Source organism: Nomascus leucogenys, chromosome 5, assembly GCF_006542625.1.
Source record: "Nomascus leucogenys isolate Asia chromosome 5, Asia_NLE_v1, whole genome shotgun sequence".
Classification (NCBI taxonomy): Eukaryota; Metazoa; Chordata; class Mammalia; order Primates; family Hylobatidae; genus Nomascus; species Nomascus leucogenys.
The window spans coordinates 67,370,244-67,388,509 of NC_044385.1; the positions used below are offsets into that span (position 1 = coordinate 67,370,244).

General features: G+C 43.0%; 1 protein-coding gene across 1 annotated transcript; it reads right to left on the minus strand.

Annotated features, from left to right (window-relative positions):
• Positions 1 to 8,828: 8,828 nt before the first annotated feature.
• KBTBD6 (kelch repeat and BTB domain containing 6) lies at positions 8,829 to 14,125 on the minus strand. Its single transcript, XM_003270017.3, has one exon. It carries the CDS (start codon positions 13,761 to 13,763, stop codon positions 11,739 to 11,741), a length of 2,025 nt encoding a protein of 674 aa, XP_003270065.1. The 5' UTR covers positions 13,764 to 14,125; the 3' UTR covers positions 8,829 to 11,738.
• Positions 14,126 to 18,266: the final 4,141 nt, after the last annotated feature.

Here is an 18,266-nt window from a genome sequence, read left to right on the forward strand (position 1 = left end):
TTGCCTCAGCCTCCTGAGTAGCTGGGACTACAGGCACCCGTCACCATGCCCAGCTAATTTTTGTATTTTTAGTAGAGACAGGGTTTCACCATATTGGCCAGGCTGGTCTTGATCTCCTGACCTTGTGATCCGCCTGCCTCAGTCTCCCAAAGTGCTGGGATTACAGGTGTGAGCCACCGCACCCAGCCCGCCTGACTTTTAGTGTGTATGACCCAAACCTACAGAAAAGGAAATTCATATAAACTCCATAAACTCCCCATGGGGTATCTACCATTACAAAATAAACTCTGCCTTTTAAAAACTATATACATGGTTGATGGATTGGCTCAGATAAACCTTGTTAATTTGTACTAATGATGAGTGTTCTATGATAACCTAACCTAGTTTAATAAAACCCTTCTGTCTAAGCATGGTGACACGCACCTGTAGTCCCAGCTACTTGGGAGGTTGAGGCAGGAGGATCGCTTGAGTCCATGAGTTCTCAGCGGTAGTGCACTATGCTGATTGGGTGTCTGCACTAAGTTAGGCATCAATATGGTGATCTTGCAAGAGCAGGAGACCACCAGGTTGCCTAAGGAGGAGTGAACTGGCCCAGCACGGAAATGGAGCAAGTCAAACCTCCCATGCTGATCAGTAGTGGAATCACACCTGTGAATAGCCACTGCACTCCAGCCTAGGCAACACGAGACCCTGTCTCTTAAAAAAAAATAATTTAAAACAATTAGGCTCAGCGTGATAGCTCATACATGTGATCCCAGTACTTTGGGAAGCTGAGACAGTAGTTTGAGACCAGCCTGGGCAACATAGTGAGACCCTGTCTCTACCAAAAAAAGAAAAAAAAAAAACCAACAAAGTTAGCTGGCTGTGGTGGGCTGCACCTGTAGTTCCAGTTATTTGGGAGGCTGAGGTGAGAGGATCCCCTGAGTCCAGGAGTTCAAGCCTGCAGTGAACTACAATTGTGCTACTACACTCCAGCCTGGGCAACAGAGTAAGACTCTGTCTCTAAAAAAATTTTTTTATTAATTAAAAAAAATTTCTAAAAAATTCTTCTTAGTTCCTGCCCCTAAAATGTGAGTGGAGGGATGGGGGTGGGCAAGTACTTGATTTGGGGTCTTTTTCAGAGCAAGTCTCAATTTTAGAAAACTATTACCATTTTGCTAATTTAACATGAAATTTAAGCAATAGGCAACCAAGATAAAAAGAGGAAATGTTTAGGCTGTAACAGAGCTTTTCAGAGTTTGTTCTGCAGCAATTACCTTTCAAAACTCCTTTAACAACTTGGACAAAAAACCTGACTAAATTCACGCGTGCTCGTGGAAAGGTGGAGAAACTTGCAGGAAACAATGTGTTAGGAGTGGAGGTGTGTGTCACATTGCTTTGTTTTTCCCCCTAGCTTTTATTGGTTTAAACAGATTTGGGTTTCCATTCTAATTCTCCACCATGTTCATAAGAGAGAAAAGCATATAGTGTGAGAGAAATGTGATTTATAATAACATCATTATTCCATGATTAAAAACACTGTGTGTATTTGGTTGTCTGGTAGCATATGCACATCAGAAACAACCTGTAGTTCTGGAAGCCTCTGGGTTGCTATAACAACCAGACAAAACAGTTTAATAATAGCTCTACCGCAAAGCTGGAAAATTGACAAAAAGATGAGAGCTACAAATGCAGGTGTTTGTCATATAAATGTGAACAAGTACCAAACACATTTATTTCTTCAACAAATATTCATTGAGTGCCAATGCTGCACCTGGTCCTATTGCTAGGAACTTCGAAAAAGATAAATATGGTCCATGCCATGATGACATATACATTCTTCTTTTTTGGTAACAACAGGTGCACACCACATGCCTGGCTAATTTTTGGATTTTTAGTAGATACAGGGTTTTGCCATGTTGTCCAGGCTGGTCTCGAACTCCTGGACTCAGACCATCCAATGCCTTGGCCTCCCAAAGTGCTGGGATTTACAGGCCTGAGCCATGGCGCCCAGCCTCATATATATTCTAATGGAGGAGACACATAATAAAGAATGAACAGATCGATAAACTGAATGCTTGCAGCATGAGAAGAGCCCTACCATAAAGCAAGCAATGAGATCATGATAACAAACAAGTACTAACTAGTGTAAAATATGGAGAAGAGTCCGGTCATAGCATATATAAAAAATCTTGTCTTCACCGTGATTCACACCTGTAATCCCAGCACTTTGGGAGGTAGAGACAAGTGGACCACCTGAGGTCAGGAGTTGGAGACCAGCCTGGCCATGATGGGAAACACTGTCTCTACTAAAAATACAAAAATTTGCCGGCATGGTGGCGGGCATCTGTAATCCCTGCAACTTGGAAGGCTGAGGCAGGACAATCGCTTGAACCCAGGAGGCAGAGGTTGCAGTGAGCTGAGGTCGCGACACCGTATTCCAGCCTAGGCGACAACAGCACAACTCCATCTCAAAAAAAAAAATTGTCTTTAAGTTTTTACTTTTAAGTTAAAAACTTTTAAGTGTAAATTAAAACTTTCAAGTTTAAACTAAACTGAACTGGGACTACAGGTGCGCACCACACACCCGGCTAATTTTTGTATTTTTAGTTGAGACAGGGTTTCGCCATGTTGGTCAGGCTGGTCTCTAACTCCTGACCTCAGGTGATCCACCTGCCTCAGCCTCCCAAAGTGCTGGGATTACAGGCGTGAGCCACCACACCTGACCCTACTTTCTGTTTTTTGAGAAAGGGTCTCACTCTGTCACCTAGGCTGGAGTGCAGTGGCATGATCACAGCTCTCACTGCAGCCTTGACCTTCTAGGCTTAAGTGATCCTCCCACCTCAGCCTCCCAAGTAGCTGGGACCACAGGCACATGCCACTATACCTGGTTAATTTTCCTATTTTTTGTAGAGGTAGGGTTTTACCAAGTTGCCCTAGGGTTTTACAAGTTGAGGGAATGTGAATCAGTGTTTGTGAATGACTTCTTGGTGGCTTGTCTTGAGGATTTCACTGATAATGTCCGTCTCTTCATATTTGAGACTTTCTGTCACAGCTACCAGTATATCAGTGTTAACATGTTGGCAAACAAACTGAACATGACTCCAGAAGAAGCTGAAAGGCGGACTGTAAATTTGATTAGACATTAAGACTGGATGCCAAGATTGATTCTAAATTAGATCATGTAGGTATGGATAACAATGCAGTCTAACCCTATCAGCAAGTGCCTGAAAAGACCAAAAGCTTTTCTTTTAGAAGTCAGATGTTGGCCATGAATATTGAAAAGAAGCTTAATCAGACTAGCAGGTCACAGGCTCCTAACTGGGCAACTCAAGATTCTGGCTTCTACTGAAGAACTATAAAGAAAAGAAGAAAAAACTATAGGCCAGGTGCGGTGGCTCACACCTGTAATCCCAGCACTTTGGGAGGCCAAAGTGAGTGGGTCACCTGAGGTCAGGAGTTTGAGACCAGCCCGGCCAACATGGTGAAACCCCATCTCTACTAAAAATACAAAAATTAGCCAAGTGTGGTGGTGGGCAACTGTAATCCCAGCTACTCGGGAGGCTGAGGCAGGAGAATCCCTTGAATCCAGGAGGCAGAGGTTGCAGTGAGCTGAAATCACGCCACTGCACTGTAGCTTGGGTGACAAGAACAAGACTTGAAAGAATGAGAGAAAGAAAGAAAGAACTATTATATAAAGGATGATGTACATTTTAGAAACAACATATTGAGTATACATTTTGAAGAACTGGAATAAATTGGCTATGATTCATTTGAAAAAAAATTAGCTGGGTGTAGTTGCACATGCTTACTTGGAAGACTGCGGTGGGAGGATTGCTTGAATCCTGGAGGTCAAGGCTACAGTGAGCTGTGATCATGCTACTGCACTCCAGCCTGGGTTTCAGCCCTGTCTCATGAAAAACAACAAAAAACCGTAGTCAGTATGGAGCCACCTTTCTCCAATGGAGTCAAGCTTTTACATTCTTACCTCCAAAGCTAAAATTGCTGCTTGGAACTGCTATGTCTCAATCAGGAATATTCTTTTGTGGCAAACTAATCCTTAATTCTTGGAAAACTAGCCAAATCAGATTTTTGTAAGTGGGGCCAAAATATTCTTCTAAAACGAATATGCCTTAAAGAAGGAGAGGAGTCAGGAATCTCAATTATAAGCAACAGAAACTTAATTTAGATAATCTTAAGAAAACAAAATAGGATTTTTTTGCCTATCATAATGAGAAAATCCAGCAATGGCACTTACTTCAAACACAGCCTAATCCAGAGTCTCAATGTTTACAGGGCTTTCTCTATATACAGAGAAATAGATATATATAAAATACAGAGACTATATCATGGGACAATGTTTTCTCTCACTTTATGCATTAGTTAGCACATAGGTTGGTCGTATGTAATAGAGACCCTATAATTCTTTTCTTTTTTCTTTTTTTAGATACAGAGTCTCTCTCTGTCACCCAGGCTGGAGTGCAGTGGCATGATCATAGCTCACTGCAGCCTCGATCGCCTGGGCCCAAGTGATCCTTCCAACTCAGCCTTCCGTGTAGCTGGCCCACAGGCATGCACCACCATGCTCGGTTAATTTTTTATTTTTATTTTTATTTTTTTTTAGATGGAGTTTTGCTTTTGTTGCCCAGGCTGGAGTGCGATGGCACAATCTCGGCTCTGGCTCACTGCAAACTCCACCCCCGGGGTTCAAGCGATTCTGCTGTCTCAGCCTTCCAAGTAGCTGGGATTACAGGCATGCACCACCACACCCGGCTAGTTTTGTATTTTTAGTAGAGACAGGGTTTCTCCATATTGGTCAGGCTGGTCTCGAACTCCTGACCTCGGGTGATCTGCCTGCCTCAGCCTCCCAAAGTGCTGGGATTACAGGCGTGAGCCACCACGCCTGGCCTTAATTTTTTTTTTTTTTTTTAGTAGAGATAAGGTCTCACTATGTTGCCCAGGCCGAGACTCCCTAGTTCCTTTTTTTTTTTTTTTTTTTTTTTGAGACGGAGTCTCTCTCTGTCGCCCAGGCTGGAGTGCAATGGCGCGATATCGGCTCACTGCAAGCTCCGCCTCCTGGGTTCACGCCATTCTCCTGCCTCAGCCTCTCGGAGTAGCTGGGACTACAAGCGCCCGCCACCACGCCCGGCTAATTTTTTTTGTATTTTTAGTAGAGACAGGGTTTCACCGTGGTCTCGATCTCCTGAACTCGTGATCCGCCCGCCTCGGCCTCCCAAAGTGCTGGGATTACAAGCGTGAGCCACCGCGCCCGGCCCCTAGTTCTTTTAAATAAGTTCCTTATATAAAAGTCCAGTCTGTTGTGTGGATCCTAATCTACAAAGTCGTCTGAGACCCAGGCATTTCTGTCTTCCTGTTTTGCTATCCTTACTTAAGGTGTTGCCCTGACCCACATGGTCTAAGGTGGTTCATCCTCATGTCCACATTCCAGCCATCAAGTAAGAAAGGGAAGGGAAGGGCACCACTGTCCCTGTAAGAGAAATTGTGCATATTGCTTCGGGTCGCATGAAATTGGCCAGATCTTAACTACATGGCCACATCTAGCTGCAGGGATGCCTGGGAGAGGTAGTCTGTATTCTGGATCAACATGTATCTAGTTAGAATTTAGCCATTGCTCCTAGTAGGATAGGGGAGAATGGCTATTTTTATTATTTATTTTTAATTTATTTTTATTTTTTATTTTTTAGAGATGGAGTCTGTTGCCCAGGCTGGAGTGCAGTGGTGCAATCTTGGCTCACCACAACCTCCGCCTCCTGGGTTCAAGTGATTCTCCTGCCTCAGCCTCCCGAGCAGCTGGAACTACAGGTGCATGCCACCATGCCTGGCTAATTTTTGTATTTTTAGTAGAGATGGGGTTTCACTATGTTGGCCAGGCTGGTCTTGAACTCCTGACCTCATAATCTGCCTGCCTTGGCCTCCCAAAGTGCTGGAATTACAGGCGTGAGCCACCGTGCCTCGCCGAAAACTGGAAATTTCTTAGAGCTAACTAGGCTATCTAGCAACATTACAGCATTTTCTGTGCCTGGATCATCTTTGCAGTGCTGTGTGAATGTAATCTACTTATTTCCCCCTTTGTTGAAGTTCAGACCATTAGCCACAATAGTTTATTCAAAACTTAGTTTCTTGACCATTTCTTGTACTAATTTCAGGTAAATTGTGCTTTAGTCAATATATATATATAGTGTCATTTTTTTTCGGTTTGTGAAAACTTCAAAACAGCTTTCAGAAAACATTTTGGATAACTACTTCTGTCAAGTATGTGACTCCATTCTATATTTCATTTCTACTTATCTCCCATAAATTTAAAGGTACTGGGCGCATTGGCTCATGTCTGTAATCCCAGCAGCTTGGGAGGCTGAGGCGGGTGAATGGCTTGAGCCCAGGATTTTGAGATCAACCTGGGCATCTGAAATCTTCATGCAGACTTGGGATGCAGCCATGGAAGACCTTACATGATTAAAAGAGACCAGTCTGGCCAACATGGTGAAACATCGTCTCTACTAAAAATGCAAAAATTAGCTGGGTGTAGTGGCAGGTGCCTATAATCCCAGCTACTCAGGAGGCTGAAGCAGGAGAATAGCTTGAACCAGGGAGGGGGAGGGTGCAGTAAGCTGAGATTGCACCACTGCATTCCAGCCTGGGAGACAGAGCAAGACTCTGTCTCAATAAAAATTAAAATAAAAAAAAAAGGCTGGACATTGTGGCTTATACATGTAATCCCAGCACTTTGGGAGGCAGAGGCGGGTGGATCACGAGCTCAGGAGATCAAGACCACCCTGGCTAACATGGTGAAACCCCATCTCTACTAAAAATACAAAAAATCAGCTGGTCTGGTGGCGGGCGCCTATAGTCCCAGCTACTCGGGAGGCTGAGGCAGGAGAATGGCGTGAACCTGGGAGGCGGAGCTTGTAGTGAGCCGAGATTGCGCCACGGCACTCCAGCCTGGGCGACAGAGCGAGACTCCGTCTCAAAAACAAAACAAAACAAAACAAAAACTTGAGGCCAGGAGTTTATTATTTCAACAAAAAATTTAAAAAATTAGCTGGTAATGGTGGTGTGCGCCTGTAGTCCTAGCTATTCAGGAGGCTAAGGTGGGAGGATGGCTTGAGTCCAGGAGTTCAAGTTTACAGTGAGCTATGATTGTGCCACTGCACTCCAGCCTAGGCAAAATAATGAGACTCTAATATGATTTGTCTGTGTCCCCACCCCAATCTCGAATTGTAGCTCCCATAATTCCCACATCATGGGAGGGACCCAGTGGAAGGTAATTGAATCACGAGGGTGAGTCTTTTCTGTGTTGTTCTCCTGATAGTGAATAAGTCTCATGAAATCTGATGGTTTTATAAAGCGAGCTCCCCCAAACTTGCTCTCTCTTGCCTGCCGCCAGGTAAGGTGTGACCCGTTTTTTTTTTTTTTTTTTTTTGAAATGGAGTCTCACTCTGTTGCCTAGGCTGGAGTGCAGTGGCACGATCTCAGCTCATTGCAGCCTCTGCCTCCTGGGTTCAAGTAATTCTCCTGCCTCAGCCTCCACAGTAGCTGGGGCTACAGGTGCCTGTCATCACACCCAGCTAATTTTTGTATTTTTTAAGTAGAGACAGGGTTTTGCATGTTGGCCAGGCTGGTCTTGAACTCCTGCTCTCATGTGATCCTGCCCCCTTGGCCTCCCAGAGTGCTGGGATTACAGGTGTGAGCCACCTTGCTTGGCCTGTAAGACGTGACTTTGCTCCTCCTTTGCCTTCCACCATGATTGTGAGGCCTCCCCAGCCACATGGAACTGTGAGTCCATTAAACCTCCTTTTCCTTATAAATTACCCAGTCTCTGGTATGTCTTTATTAGCAGCATGAGAACAGACTAATACAGACCCTATCTCTATTTAAAAACAAAACAAATCAGGTTATTTAGAATAATAAAAGGGGTGTTGAAATTTTTAAGCAGGTATGGCAAAAGAGATCCTATTACAAGTGCCCTTACCTTGGGTCTGATGAGCTTCAGAAATGTGAAACATCCTTGAAATTATAAATTATGTGACTTTTGCTTGGGAATGAATCAAAAGCTTTCCTCGGATTCTCAACAAGATATAAAAATTAAAAAATAAATCACTGCTCAATTAAAAATGATGAAAAAGAGCTATTACAACTTAATTTCAATCTTTAATTCATATTTAGACAAGTTAGTGGCTAAATTTGATTCTATTTTATCCTTTTGAAAACTCTAATACTACTTATCGTTTGCATTTAAATGAATTTGCAATAATTTGGGTTCTCAGCTTTTCAGACTACAGGGACATAAATACAAAAGATAATTAATGTCATTCTGAATCTTACAGATGGTAGTCCGACAAATGACATTATATTAAGCGTTTGCTAAAATACGTGTGGCTTAATTGGAAAATTAGACAGTTACATTTTCTTGTCATGAAGGTATTTGAGCACTGCTAGTTGTATCATTCACTACAGTGATCCCCAACCTTTTTGGCACCAGAGACCAGTTTCCACGACTAGGGGTAAGGGGATAGTTTCAGGATGAAACTGTCCCGCCTCAGATCATCAGGCATTAATTAGATTCTCATTAGGAACATGTAACATAGATCTCTTGCACATGCAGTTCACAATAGTTTACACTCCTATGAGAACCTAATGCCACTGCTGATCTAATAGGAGGCAGAGCTAATGCTTGCTTGCCTGCAGCTCACTGTGTGAGCCCAGTTCCTAACAGGCCACAGACTGGTACAGGTCTGCAGCCTGGGGGCTGGGGACCTCTGATTAACTGCACACGCAAAAGTTTTATACATTTAGTGGAATCAATGAAGTAAAAAGTCAGGAAGCATAAGTTCTGGTACCAGTTTTATTTATAATTAACCACATACAAATCACTTTTCTACAAAATAATGGTTAACATCTATTCCTTAATTCACAGAAATATCACAAAACCAAAATCCTTCCCACGACATATTACTATTTAGTCTAAGCTTTAATTCAAAGGTTGAGAATGACGAATTCGAGAATTTCTTTCACACATAAATTGCTTTCCTTAATTCTGCAGATGGGTAATCTGTTTGAGATAAGCACTGTCATGTTTCAACCTTAGAGAACAAAAAGCTATCAACAAGATAATGGTAAAGAAAATGCTAGCCAAAAAATAACACTATTGAGAAATAGGCACATATTAAGTGCAATACTTATAACATCTTTGATGTCAAATGACCAAAATTTAGCCTTAGGGCACTAAAGCACATTTGCCCTTTTGAAGCACATACTAGTACGGCACATTTTATTTCACTAAAAGTGATGTTAAACATGAATGTCTTGTAGACTAGTTAAAGAGCCAGTCAAATGGCTAAAAAAAAACATTTTTTTTTTGTTACAACTCTTTTTGTGTCTCCCTCTTTCCATTCTCATCTTATGATATTTCACTCACAAATTTAGTTACCCACCCCAAAACACATTTGTCTCCCTTCTGCCAGGGTGTAAGAAATGTTAGCATTCTATCACTAGAAAATAAACACAGAAGAGGAATTAGCATGTTAATGAACAAAGATTAAGGAAGGTAATACTAACAGGATAAAGGAAAATGTAGACCATAAGCATCTGGTCATCTATCATGTACATGTATCATGTCAACCATTATATACTAAATCTTCAAGAGGTAAGTACTTTTGTTTTAGTGTGTTTAACAATGTCAGTTTCGTGGGATTTAGTCTCTGTTCCAGGACTTTCTCTTACATTATGGTAACAGAAAAACAAAGACTGGAGCATGGTTTACAGAGAAATACAAAACACATACAAACATCATAATAAAATAGCCATTTATATCACTATTAGAGAAATATTTTAGAGAAAACATACTTTCACTAGTGGCCTCAAATGCCATCATCCACTTATGTTCTTTAACTATCAACTTTGTTTTTCTAAGCGATGGGATCTCGTTCTGTTGCCAAAGCTGGAGTGCAGAGACATGATCATAGCTGCAGTGAGCTATGATTATAGCTGCAGATGATAGTTGCAGCCCCGAACTCCTAGACTCAAGTGATCCTACATTCAAGTGATCCTCCCAAGTAGCTGGGACTCAGGCTTGGGCCACCATGCCCAGACATATTTTTTATTTTTGTAGAGATGGGGTTTCGCTATGTTGCCCAGGCTGGTCTCAAACTCCTGGGCTGAAGCAATCCTCCTACCTCAGCCCCCTGAGTTGCTAGGATTACAGGCATGAGCCACTACACCCAGCAACTGTCAACTTGTAATACAAAAATACCTTCAAGCTGATAATCAAGAACATTTAGTGACTTTAAAAAGCTGACAGAATATTTCCATGCTACACAAAACAGTTCTATACACAGCTTTACAGTTTTAAAGTTCTTTGCTGGCACTTGACTTTATAGTTAACACAATGACTACTGATATCAATGAAATACTGTTTTTAGCTTATATATATTTTCAAAATCAGTATTACCTCACAAAACAGTAAAGAAATGTCACTTCTGCTGAAGAATCCTCTAAGATGAACACCAAAACTGCAGCTAAAACATATTGAGAATCACGTAAATGTTTAAGGCAATAGATAAAAATTTATACAATCCAGTGAAATTTATACATGTCCAGTGGAAAAAAGGATTATTCCTCTGATTAAATGAAACATGTATCAGGTTTAGATCAACAATACAAACCTACAAAGCAAGTTACTTCTTTTTTAAGGTTTTTTGATGATTTGGTGACACAACTAGAATATAACTTTTTAGATGAAAATTGGTCACTTTGCAAATATACATTCTAAATTCCAAAACTGAAACTTCTTTTCAAAGAGTAGAATCCTGGTTTGTTGTTTTTACTGTCAATGAGCTTATAGCTATTCTCTATATTATTATAAATGAAATCACCACTCAGTCACCCTAATACACATATGCTTTTTTATTATTTTTTATTATTATTATTTTTTTATGGAGACAGAGACAGAGTCTCACTCTGTCATCCAGCAGGCTGGAGTGCAGTGGCCCAATCTCGGCTCTCTGCAGCCTCTGACTCCCGGGTTTCAGCAATTCTCCTGCCTCGGCCTCCTGGGTAGCTGGGATTACAGGAGCACGCCACCACGCCCAGCTAATTTTTGTATTTTTAGTAGAGATGGGGTTTCACCATGTTGGCCAGGCTGGTCTTGAACTCCTGACCTCAGGTGATCCACCCGCCTTGGCCTCCCAAAGTGCTAGGATTACAGGCGTGAGCCACTGTGCCCAGCCTGCATTTTTTTCTTCATAGAAGAAAACAAAAGTAAAACTTCCCAAATTATGTTTAACTTATAACACATTTTGTAAAGACTCCTTAGGTTAACCATTCTGGAAATCTACATTGTTCTAAAGAAAAAGATATGCTTTCAAAACACAATCTAGCAATTCCTAATCATTTTTCTATTATAAAAATTAAAGTTCAAAAGTTATTGCCACAGTGCTTGTGGCAGTAAACAGAATGTAAAATTTATCAAAAGACTAGTGTCATGAAACATAAACATACTAATCAAATAAATACTGGACCCTTAGCACAGAAAATTATTAAAAGGTTGATTTGAGTGTTAAAATTTGTAACATTAAATTACCTTCGTATTTCAAACATTACTTTTTTTAAACTAAACCAGAAGTTAATCAACTTTTCCTCTCCTTTAGGAACAAAAAGGATATTTAAGATATTTTCCAAAACAGTAAAAACAACTTAGTGTTTCAATTTAGTTACAACAAACCCTGTTGATCCTGTGCATTTCACTGAGGCGCTACACGCACCCAAAAATCATCATCAGAAAGAGAACTTGAACTTCCTGACTCAGAGTCCGGCTCACTGAATCCACCTAAGTCCCATTCAGTGCTAGACTCACTTGGTATTTCTTCTTCTTCAGTGAGGAAACTCTGACCAGGTTCAAGGCAGGAAGGATAAACACGAGCAGAGAGGCAAAAAAAGTTAGAATCAAACTGCAAGAGGCCTAATGTGGTACCTATATTAATCCATTGGTCTCCTCTAATATCATATTCATACACAGTCACCCGGTTCTTTTTCCACTGTGGGGTGCGAGAGGTGATGAGCAACAATTTTTGGCCATGCTTGATAATCCTGTAGTTGTTGGTCTCTGAGACCAAGGGAATATTATTCATTTGCCTCCATTCTGCCCTAACTGGGTTGTAGACCTTCATGACTGGGATGTCACAGATACAATAGATCTCCTCATTGAAGACGCACGCTTCCTGAAAGTCATTGCGCTTCAGAGAAACGCACTTCAGCCACATATTATGGCTAGGATCATAACAGAACATGCGCTTACTGTTGAGAGCATAGAGATAGTCTCGAATTACCATTAGGTCAAAGGATAAAAAAGAATGGGGCAGTGGAGCCACCAATGCCCACTGGTTTCTCTTAACATTGTAGCATTCCACTTCCTTCAACTTAACTCCAGTAATAGGGTCTCGCCCCCCCAAAATGTAGATGTAGCCATTGAGATATGCTACATCCATGCCCTCACGACACAGCAAGCGATCTGCAAGTTGCTGCCAACTATTCTGAGCTGGTTTATACACCCAGAGGTCTGTCCTGGGCTGAGCAGCTAGATAGATGTCATGGTCAGGAGAGATACAGACAGCTAAAGTGGTGACAGTCCTAGTGTGAGCCAGACAGGTCAAAGGTGATGGCACTTTGTAAAGGTCCCCCGAGTATGGATCACAGCAGAGAAAGGGATCTCTGGGGTGTCCAAAGAAGATCACCATCTCCTTGGCACACATACCCAGTCTCTGGGGTGGATTTTCTGCTGCAGATACAAGAGAGTTGCTGCTGCTACTGCTGCTGCTGCTGTTTGGCACTGGCACCAGAGACTTGTACAACAGGTCACCATAGCGCATCTGCAGGGCCCCTTCAATAACGTCCAGGCAGTACTTCTTGACGATGGGCTTGGTCAGCAGCCCTTCTAAGTAGTCCTGATCTTCTTCAGTGAAGTGCATCCAGCGCACGCACTTGAAGACTTCTGCAGCACTGGGACCCCGCTCTTTGGGAGCAGCCTCCAGCCACTGCACTGCCACGTGGCACACTGTCTGCTCACTCTCCACGTCCAGACTATCCAAGCGCAGGACAGCCAGCAGCTGGGCCAGGGTCAGATCTGCTAGAGTCTCCTCCCGAATTGAACCCATGTGGCTGAGCTGCTTGAAATTCTGAGCTATATAGGATTGGGCCTGGGATCGCAGCTTGCGATGGCCAAAGGCGTCTGCAAACTTGAGGATGGCGGTGCAGTTGGTCAGGTCAAGACGTCGGGCTAAGAAGGATGCACAGGCTTCCCGCACATATTCCAGCTGTAGCATGTCGGAGGCCGCGTACAGGCGCTCCACGTTGGCCTCACTGAGAGACACACGACCCGTGTAGCAGTAGTCGACCAATACCTCGAAGGACTCGGCGTCCACATCGTGCATGGTCACGCTGGCCTGCTGGCTCTCGTACATGCCACCTGTGAACATGCTCTTGAAGTAGGGACATGCCGCGGCCAGCACATTGCGGTTGCAGGGGAACAGGCGACCCGTGCCAGGCCCGCTGCCAGGCGTCACCACCTCGATGGTCACATCACACAGCAGCCGCGCATCGTAGAAGGACTTGAGCTGTGCCAGCAGGGCTGCAGAATGGGCCGTGTCCTTTAATTCCTCTGGACCCGTGAAAAAGGCCGAAACTGTGGGTTTGTGAATCTTCTTGGGCCGCTTCCCACCACGGGGACTGGCGAGGCGGCGAGAGCGCGGGGCGTCTTCCCGGGACTGCATGGTGGAGATGGCGACGGGCGCTGATGGCGAGAAAGGCTGCAGGACCCGGCTCTAGCTCCTCCTCAATCTTCCCTCGCTGACGCTAAGATAGCAGCGTCTCCGAAGAGACCGCAGCACGAGCCCATTTACTGAATTCAGCCCTATCCCGCGGAGCCGCCTCCCTTTATCGTTTAGACAGTGGCTGACTCACCCCCTCTCACTCCCGCGTCCTTTCTCCGCGTCTGCTCGCCTTCACAGGACCCGCTGGCTTGGAGCCGCAGAAGCCGCTACTGCAGCGTGGGCGACAATACTAGGCGCCCAGGAGAACTACCGCTCCCAGGTTGCCTTTCGCGCCCCGAGGGCTGCTGGGGCTCTCGGACTCCCGGGCCGAGACCGAAGGAAAGAATCCGCTTTGCATGTTGGGAGTAGTAGTTTGTGTAATATCGCGATCCTTCTCTGGTGCTCCTTGTTTTTTAACTGACGACACTCGAGAGCGCCAATTTTCCTAGATTCGATTTTGTGGTTTGGAACTGTGGTTTTGGAATCCAGAGTAGTCGCCTCGTTCTAGTATGTATTGTTTGACTTATCTCTTTGAACTGTTTCTTCTTTTGTAAAATGTGAACAGTAGTATTTCATAGGATTGTGTGAAGATTACATGAGTTGGTTATAGGACGCTGTTAATAAATATTTGTTGGTTTGTAGAATAATTACTCAGTTCTTAGAATATAAAGGTTCGATAAGTTTTCTTCTAGCCTTTATTAAAAAAAAAGGAAGCATCACTAATTTGAAATTATGAGCCTGTAGGAAAACAAAAAACCCCCCAAAACAGAAAACCTTGCAAGTTCCAGCAGAGATCCCTTTTTAGGGGCGCGCGCGCGTGTGTGTGTGTGTGTGTGTGTGTGTGTGTGTAAATTAGATGTTATTTTTAGGTTTACGGAAAATTTAAGCAGCAGGGACAGGGAACTTCCATATATCTCTCCCCCCTTCACAGTTCCCTTATTATTAACATCTTGTATTAGTGTGTGCATCCATTAGAAGTGATTTTTTTTTTTTTACTCACTATGCCTCTTCCTGGTACCAAAAGATAACTCAGGGTTTGTAGATTGGTTGGCTATTGCTGGAATTAGATCCCTGGCTTTTTCACAATTGCCGGTCCTTACTTGCCATGACTAAAAGGAGACCACCTCCGGTCACCTGACTTTGAGACTTTCCTTCCATATCTGCATTTCAAAACCTGAAGTTCTTTGTAGCCACTTCTCCCATTTGGTCTCTCCAATATTCAGTACCCCTTTCCCTTTTTTACACAAAAGAAGAGACATGCTTTAGGGGGTCCTCACCCCAAAACACAATGGAAGCCAGAGGCCTGGTTGGTAATTTAGCATCCTTTTAGACCAAGTAGCTCAAGCATTTCTCCCCTTGCTTGTATGAAGTTGCTGCTCCATCAGAGCTGACTTTATTTTTAGTCATTCACTCAACCTTTACTTACCCCATGCAGTTCAGACATTAGAAGTCACTGAGAACACCTAACACATTTCCACTTCGGACTCACCTCCTGTGAAATCCTGCCACTGTCTTCCTCTCTCATCACTGTCCACCGTAGTCAAAACAATCAAGCCACTCTTCTTCCCATTCCCTCTGAAGGACAACCTTGTGACTGAATCACCGTCACACGGTCATTCACATTTCCTCACTCTGACATCACCAGAACTCCTCTCAGAGACCTTGATATCACCTTCTTTGTAGATAGTTCTTACCTCAGGAGTACAAATGGGGAATTTTAAGCAGGATACACTATTGCAGATTTTCAACACCCTATTAAGTTGAAATCTCCACCTAAGTTAACGTGGCCCAAATCATTGAATTCTTAAGCACTCACCCAAACTTGCATGTTAGCACAAGATAAGAGAACTAACATTTATACAGACAGCCAGTTTACTTTTGGAATTGTACGTTATTTTGGTATGCTATGGAAAGAAAGAGGTTTATGACAACTGAGGAGTACCAATCAGAACCCAACTCACTAACCTATTTAAGTCTTTTTTTTTTTTTTGATATGGGGTCTCGCTCTTGTCACCCAGGCTGGAGTTGCAGTGGTGCGGTCTTGGCTCACTGCAACCTCCGCCCCCCGGGTTCAAGCGATTCTTCTGCCTCAGCCTCCTGAGTAGCTAGGATTACAGGCGCCCACCACCATGACTGGCTAATTTTTTTTTTTTTTTTTTTTTTTTTTTTACTTTTAGTTGAGATGGGGTTTCGCCATGTTGGCCAGGCTGGTCTCAAACTCCTGAACTCAGGTAATCCACCTGCCTCAGCCTCCCAAAGTGCTGGGATTACAAGCGTGAGCCACCCCACCCAGCCCCCCTATTTAAGTCTTTACAGCTATCCAGAAATTAGCTATTCTCAAAAATCAAAGCTCACACTAGTGGCTGGACTAACAAAGCTAAAGGAAACTTAACTGGCTGAAAATATGCTAAGGTAGCTGCTTCCCAAGAAAACACCTCCTGAATCACGTGTATACTTCTCCTTGCTCAACCTACTCTAAAGACAGAAACTCTTAAGAAACTTCAGATATAACAGCTGCTAGCACCTGAGGCTGAAAAAGCAAAAAAGCAACAAGCTGGATGTTTTATCTACTCAGATGGGCTTTGGAGACACCTAGACAACTGTTTGATTTCTCTTGGTCCCTCACGCAAAATTTATTCTGCAGCCTCCATGAGATTACAGATTATGGCAAAGAAAATCTTTCTCCACAAATATTGTTGGGGATGCCCTAATACTGAGCAGTTAACTTCAACTTGCCCCATCTGCCAGAAACACAATCCTAGTCAACATGTAAAGTGGGACAAGCATGAGAGTCAACTCTCTCTTGTTCTTGTTTTCATTGGAAAACATATCAACTCTCAAAGTCTTATGGGTACAAATATGTTCTAACCATAGTTGGCATGTTTTCAGCATGGTTAAAAGCTTTTCTCTGTAAACAAGCTACTATCACCACTGAAGGTAACCTGATACCAGAAAGAATTTTCCCCTCTTAGGGATCTCTGTTTTTTTTAATGACAGTGGAGGAACTCACTTCAGTAGTAAGGTTATTCAGGATCTTCAACAAGTACTTCCAATGTTACAAAAACTGCAGTCTCCTTTCCAGTCCTCTGGAAAAATGAAACAAGCAGGCCAGTGGTACTCTTATATTCAAACTAGCCAAACTCTTGAAGGAACTCAACCTGCCCAGAGTCTCATGCCTTATGGCCCTTGACTCTTCTATTATCCCCAATTTCTCAGCATGTACTAAATGAAACTTAATTCTTAATATGATTAATGAGTCTCTTGAAATCTCCAAACTTAATGACTCCACTTTTTCAGGATCAAGTGTAGGAAAAAATGTAGGAGCACTTTTATCCGTAATAATAACCATTTTCTCTTCCACCACTTCCCAACCAGCCTTACAAACTGCATTCAGTTCCACACAAAGACTCTGCTCTTCTGAGGGATCTACCCAGTTGTTAATCCAGTAATTGTTAATAATTACTATACCTCAGACCCCACCTGTTTCCCCATAGGATACCACTTTTCATGCCTTCCCCAAGGGCATTTGGACTGAGTGTCTGGGACTTCAAAATATTTAAAGCTGCTATCCCACCTGTCAATGGTGTGTCCTTCTGGAATTACCTCCAAATTGAGGCAACTACAGGGAATTGGGGAAAACCTCCTAGGGATATCAATGATTCTCTTTTCATATGCACCATGAGGGCCCTTGACACCCACTATGGCATTAATACAGTTAAAAAGGGTAGTTCAAAAAAAAAAAAAAAAAGAAAAGGTAGTTCAAGCCTCTCCTTAACCTTTGTAGAAGAAGAAAATTACACTGCTTTGGCCCTAAGTACAGAAAATAAGTTTAAACACACAGGCCCAAATTGTTATGGCCAATCCTACAACTTTCAACTTCCTTCTAGCTAGACAGGGAGTTATCTGTGCCATAGCCAAAATCTCTTTTTGCACTTGAATAAACACAACAGGACAAGTGAATGCTTAGTTACTAAACTCAAGGAAAAGGCTAGTTGGCTTTCTAAGGTAGATTCAAATAGCCTGAGACATGTTCTCCTGGGCAAGATTTAGAAATAGAAGATCCCGGTTTTGAGCTGTATTACAAACATTACTAATTGACATAGTTTGGATATTTGTCCTCACGCAAATCTCATGTTGAAATGTGATCCCCAGTGTTGGAGGTGGGGCCTGGTGGGAGGTGTTTGGATCATGGGGGCAGATCCCTCATGAATGACTTGTGCTGTCTGTCCACTTGGTGATAAGTGAGCTCCTGCTTTGAGTTCCCACAAGATCTGATTGTTTAAAAATATGTGGTACCTCCTCCACCCATTCTCTCTCTCTCTCTGTCTCTCTCTCTTCCTCCCTCTCTTGCTTCCGCTTTCACCATGTGACATGCCTGCTTCCTCTTCACCTTCCACCATAATTATAAGCTTCCTGAGGCTTCCCTAGAAACTGAGCAGGTACCAGTACCGTGCTTCCTGTAAA

Bases quoted from the DNA above. Each gene is read 5' to 3' on its own strand.
- KBTBD6 (XM_003270017.3), bottom strand. From the start codon at position 13,763: ATGCAGTCCCGGGAAGACGCCCCGCGCTCTCGCCGCCTCGCCAGTCCC.